Consider the following 6,023-nt stretch of genomic DNA (forward strand, 5'->3'; position numbering starts at 1 on the left):
AGCAGCTAGATATCGTATGCCCTCAGATCTGGCGCTAATATTATGCAAAGTACTCGTGATCGAAAAGACGGGGCAGGATCCCGAACCGAACCGAACTGAAGCGAAGTGATCCGAACCCCAGGGTTCCAATGGGATTTGCAATCATTGTGCGATCATTTAGAGCCTTTTCCAACTACTTGATATTCAATGGCAATGATTAGACAAGATTTACCAACAGTTTGTCACGTTTCGTTAGGAGAAAAGATATGAAAAGGTAAGGGGGTAATCAGTTTTCATGAGGCAGCAATTGCTCAGAGCCGTAACGGTCCATAACAGGCTTACCAAAGACAGACTTCTCACCATCATCAATAAGAATCAATCAACACAAAGACAGACCAGACTGAAAGACATAGTAGGAAGTCCCTTCTGGTGGCTGCTTGTTTCGGTTCCAACTCATTAAGTTCTCCAAGCGAAACGTTTTGTCACCGACCGGCCCGAAACAAAGAGCCTTCTTTCTGCCTCTTTCTGCCCTCCATACAACACTCGCACATAACTGGACGTTAATTTGCTGGCCTGCAACTGGGACTAGCTCTGAGTAGCTCCTATAATCCGTCATGCCTCGCTGGCGATTTACATTAATGCGCCAATTTCTGCTGTCTGAAGTCCACCGTCTGCCGTCTGCCTTCTGCCAGTGCAAACAATGGGCCAGATACTCGTACTCGCTTGGTACCGGTAGAGCCGACTGTAATTAACATTTTTCGCATTATAATTTGCCCTTTTTTCCGCCATCCATTCGACTGACGAGACACGGTCTCGGGTCTCGGCTCCCGGCTCCGGACTCCCGGTGACTGAGTTGGCAATTTAATGTCCGCACATTTGCAACGACGAGGTAGCGGAAAGTATCGGTGGCTGAGGTGGAGGTGGAGGTCGGTGGAGCTGGAGATTCAACCAGGCACTTAACGAAAATCATTTTACATTATTGTGCCACTCTTTGGTGACTAATAGGAAAACGAAGCTCGCTTCTGTTGATCACTTGGGAGGTTGGGGGTTGAGTCTTTCCAGCGAACTCATCAGATAGGTGGAACAAAGAGTCCGTGTCTTCTGGCCTTCTCTACACCACCACAGACTTCTACTAGCAAAGCACATCTCTAGACCCAAAGATAAGGCCAGCATTTCGGGTGATCCAAATAAATACACAGCCAATAGGTCAATGCTATACTTAGCCTAATCAAAATGCAATTCCCTGGCCGAAGCTCAGTTTAGTCTCGATCTCCCTGAGGAAAACAAGTGCCATGCGATTCCTATACCTCTTATCGTTCATGGGCTGTGTATGCTTAGAGCTGTATGGCGGCTCGGCGGTCTCTGCGGGGGGAATCGGTAAGTCCAAGTCCAAGAGTGGCGATTTTCGATGATTCATATGCTTAAACCTCGATCAAATACCTCTAGGAAATCGTTACTTTCTGGAGAAGCAACGATTCCTGCTGGAGATACTCCATCATGTGCACGAGCCTCTTTTGAACGACCAGTGGCGATCGTTGGGTGAACGCCTGGTCAGCGATAAGACCCAGTATGTGGTATGTATAGCGATCAGCAAGGTATGGCTGAAGATAATCCAAACTAGTTGGCCCTTCAAATAGGTCTACAACGACCAGATGGCTGACTTCTACGAGGCCTTTAGTCGGGGTAGACTTGTGCCCAGAGAGGTGTACTACAATGCGCTGTACCCAGAGCACTATCGGCAGTCGCTGGGTCTCTATTACTTCTTCTATCACACACGCGACTGGATCACACTATGGCAGAACATCTGCTGGGCGCGGGTCCATGTGAATCCGGGTCTCTTCCTGCAGGCTCTGACTCAGGTGCTGCTCAAGAGGGAGGACTACCAGGCCCTGGTCATGCCCAAGATCTACGAGCTGTGGCCTGAATCCTACCACCAAGCGGTGACAGTGAGGAGTGCACAGAATTTCAACTTTGCCAATTGGATTCGACAGCAGAACACTTTCACGAGCCAACTGCAACAGGAGGTGCAACAGATTCTGCCCCAAGAGCTGCAGCCCATCCACCTGGAGGGAAATTTGCGCAGCTCCACCAAGTGGTTCGAGGCCATGGCTGATGTCCGTATACTCCGTCTGACCGAACACCAGCGAGGGCAGAACAGTATCCAGCACCTCACCGAGGACATTGGCTGGCAGTCCTACTGGTACTACATCAATATGGGCATTGCCCAGACTGAGAACGGCTCACTGGAGCTCCAGGAGTGGTGGTACAGCCAGCTGGGCCAGCTATTGGCCCGCTACAAGCTGGAACGCTACGGCCAGCAGCTGCCATACAAACACTTCACCCTCCTGGACGCAGCTAACATGGGTACACCGCACCTACTGACCTGGCTGAATCAACGCTTTCGGCTGGTGACCCCGACCACCACTAAAAAGGTCACGGAAGCACTGGAAGCCCTCGAGACGAACGTCGCCGAGGCGATTTCCACCCGTAGATATATACTATCCAATGGATCCAGCATCGATCTGGAAGCAGGCGATAACTGGCGGATCGGCTTGAGCCAACTATTTCCCTTCGACCTGACAAAACTGCAGATGGAGTCGGCCAGCGAGCCCCAACTGCTCCTTGATCTGTGCACTTCGGTGCGATCGCCCGACTTCTATTACTACGCCGAGCGGGTGCTCCGCTCGTATCGATGGTACCGCCAGGCTCTGCAACACAACATCAAGGGATCGGTTGGGCCAACCGATTTGCGCATCGAAGCGATGGATATCAGTCCACTGATCACCTACGACGAGCCGGTGGATGTGGATCTCAGTAATCTTCTGCATGCCAGGCACTTTCACTTCGACGGACACTTCATGTGGCCCTTTACCCTGCAGCAAAGGCAGTATCGACTGCAGCAGGAGCCCTTTAGCTTTAGCCTTCAAATCAGCAGCAACAAGACCCAATCGATCATCATCAGATTGTTTCTCACTACCGCAGAGAATGGGGGGTCTGTCAATCGCGAGCCCTTCTATCAGTTGGATTCATTTCTGACGGTGCTCTATGAAGGTGTGAACAGAATTACCAGAGATTCTCGGGACATCAGTGGCCTGATTGGGGATCACATCTCTCTCACCGAACTCCATCAATATGTCAGGCTGGCCGAGCAGGAGGAGTTCGATTTCCCCCTGAATATATCCACACCAAACTGCGGCTTCCCCAGACGCCTGATATTGCCCCGCGGTGGTCGACGAAATCCCCTGCAGATGAGGCTCCTGGTCGTGGCCACGGTTTACGACTTCAAGGCCAGGCAGGCCAACGAACTGAACTGTGACTTCAGCAAGGGGGTGAGCCGGTGGGACGAGCTGCCCTTGGGCTATCCCTTCGAACGGTATTTGGAGGAGGAGGATGAGGCGGAACGTCTAGTGGGAGATCACACCTTCTGGCAGCCTGTGGAGATCAATCATGTGGATCGTTTTCCACGTCTTTAGAACATTCGTACTTGAGTATCTCGTTGACCTCTATAGATCAATCGTAAGGATAATTATATGGAAGATAACCCTTTGGTTATCACGAACAGTTTATTAATGCTCTGAGGGGAAATAAATATAGATTGTATGTGAATAAAGATATAAATGATTCCAAGACCATCTCTATCATCAGATACAGATAGAGATATCCTCACGACTCCAGAAAAGTTCAGATAGAATGGATTACGATGTTTGGACGATAGCCCAAGTCCATTTTTAGTCTTTGGTGACCTGATGACCGTCCCCACCCTCTAACCGAACCTTTTAAGATATCGTTAGGCCCAACTCCATAAATAAACCATAATTCCACTTTACCGTTCTTTGGCTCTTGTGCTCCTATCCTCTCCGCCACTCCACCTAAGACCTTTAACGGCAAGTGACGCCAAATTTGGGTAATTACATGGGCTGGGGTACACGGAGCACTCCATGGGGTCTCGAAGCCCCCGAACCAACATGTATAAAATATTAATCAAAATCACAAAAGAACAAGCTCAGACGGGGAGAAACCACATCGAGAATCAAAACAAAAATTAAAAACGAACAAGAATATGAAGAGGAAAAGGCATTAGGCTGCCGGAGAGGGGCAAGGCGAGAGCGGTAGGTGGACGGGGGGTTGGGGCACCAATGGACGACGTTGCATGGATGCAAAGCACTTTATATCAAGTCGGAGAACGGTTCCATGGTGCGATTGGTGGGGGAGGGGGGCGGAGGGCAGGGGTGGTGTGGTGTAGCGAGACAGCTAAACTTGTTATACGCAATCGAATCGAAAATATGGGCGAAATATAGCGACGTCTGAAGAGTCGGTGGAGTCGATGGAGTCGAGTCGGTGGAGTAGGAGGATAGGTGCAGTGTGAGTCGCGGCTGTAAATCTAGAACTAGTTTTGTATTTTTTATTTTTTCTCTCTCTCTCTCTTCTCGTTTTTTCTTCTCTCTGTGTTGTCTGTGTTTCTCTTGTACCCGATGACGCGGTATAAAAGAAAATATCGGACACCTGCACGGTTTCGTATCGCAGCAATACCCACAACAACAGCGGCAACAAATACTGGAACAACAACAACAACCACACGAGGCGTACGAGGAGGGGACAAGTGAAGCCCGAAAAAAATTAAATAAACGTACGGACAGAGGCCAGAGAGCAGAGAGCGTCGCCGCGTTGATGGCTAAGCGAGCGCAGATAACGCAGGGAAGAACGAGAAGGAGAGCAGGCCGATTCCACATCAGTCGAATAGCAGATGCCCTTCTCTGATCAGCTGACAATTAAATAAATCTCAGAAATCATGGATCGTAGCCTTGCAGACGGTCACTCTTCCTTCCTGCTGTTCCTGTTTGTCAGCTGATTCCAAATGGGTGATTTAAGGGACAGCTGATTCATGATATCTATGGTAATCTGCATGTCAGAAAATATATTTAATTTATTATAATTTATATTAGTATGATTCTTTCAGCGTTATATTTAATTTTATATATTTAAGAAAATTATATTAAATTATTTGAAAAATATTAAATGAAAGTAATAAATTGTGGCATTGGAAGCCAGAGGAGTCAGATGTTTTAAAAATTATATTACATTTATTATAATATAATATAATTATTATACAAACATATACATATAATTATATTAAAAATTATATATTAACATTTCGGATGTTTTAATCAGAGATCGTAAAAATGTATTTCTAATTGTTATTATTAGAATCAAAACTATTAAAATTATATTTATATTTTTATTAAAAAATATTAAAATTGAAATACAATTTAATTATTTTTAAAATTTGTATTTATTTATTTTAAATTTTTATTTTGAAAATTAAAAAATGTCACTATTTATTTTAACAAAAATTGATAATAAACGCTTGTCCTGCTCCAGGATCCAGTATACTCCTGAACAATTAGTGTAGCTGGATGTTTTCATACCCTCTATTCGACTTTTGTCGATTTCAATAATATTTACTCTTTTTTTCAGACAGCCAAAAAATTCCCGCGAACACATTTTCGTTTATTGCCCGACAAACCGCATATTAAATTTATGATCTTCATCAACGAAACAAAGGGTATAGCCGAGAAGACAGGGCAACCGTAACGCTCCTTAGATTTTCCTTAGCCTCTCTCTCCTTCCCCTTCCCCTTTTCCCTTCCCTTCCCCCACTCGTACTCCTACTCCTACTCCCACTCCCAGCACATCTATTTATCTCACTTCTCGTCTGGTTGCTTAGGTAGCTGCAAAATTTTGCCTGTCCCGAAACCCAAAAACAAAAACAACACAAGGAAAAGGAAAAGGAAAAAAAAAAACGAGAAAACCGAATAATAAAAAGGGGCAGCCGAGCGTAGAGCGATAGAAAAGGGAAGGACGAAAACTAATGGCCAGGCTTTTATTTCCAAGAAATTTAAAACTTTACGAAGGAAAGAGGGATCCGAAACAGGGAAAAAGAATGGACAAAAATGGCGTTAGAGCACTCGAGAACACATGGCAGAGAGTCGAGTCTGGGTTGCTGTCGCTGCTGGAGGATCTGCCGTTTGGGGCAGACGCAGACGC

At 46.3% G+C, this 6,023-nt stretch overlaps 1 protein-coding gene across 1 annotated transcript; it reads left to right on the forward strand.

The window, feature by feature from the left end:
* Positions 1–1,225: 1,225 nt before the first annotated feature.
* On the forward strand, positions 1,226–3,606 carry LOC4812945 (larval serum protein 1 gamma chain). Its single transcript, XM_001353940.4, has 3 exons — positions 1,226–1,356; positions 1,426–1,553; positions 1,617–3,606. The coding sequence occupies exons 1-3, from the start codon at positions 1,272–1,274 to the stop codon at positions 3,450–3,452; spliced, it is 2,049 nt and encodes a 682-aa protein (XP_001353976.4). The 5' UTR covers positions 1,226–1,271; the 3' UTR covers positions 3,453–3,606.
* Positions 3,607–6,023: the final 2,417 nt, after the last annotated feature.

This window comes from Drosophila pseudoobscura, chromosome X (assembly GCF_009870125.1).
Source record: "Drosophila pseudoobscura strain MV-25-SWS-2005 chromosome X, UCI_Dpse_MV25, whole genome shotgun sequence".
Taxonomy (NCBI): Eukaryota; Metazoa; Arthropoda; class Insecta; order Diptera; family Drosophilidae; genus Drosophila; species Drosophila pseudoobscura.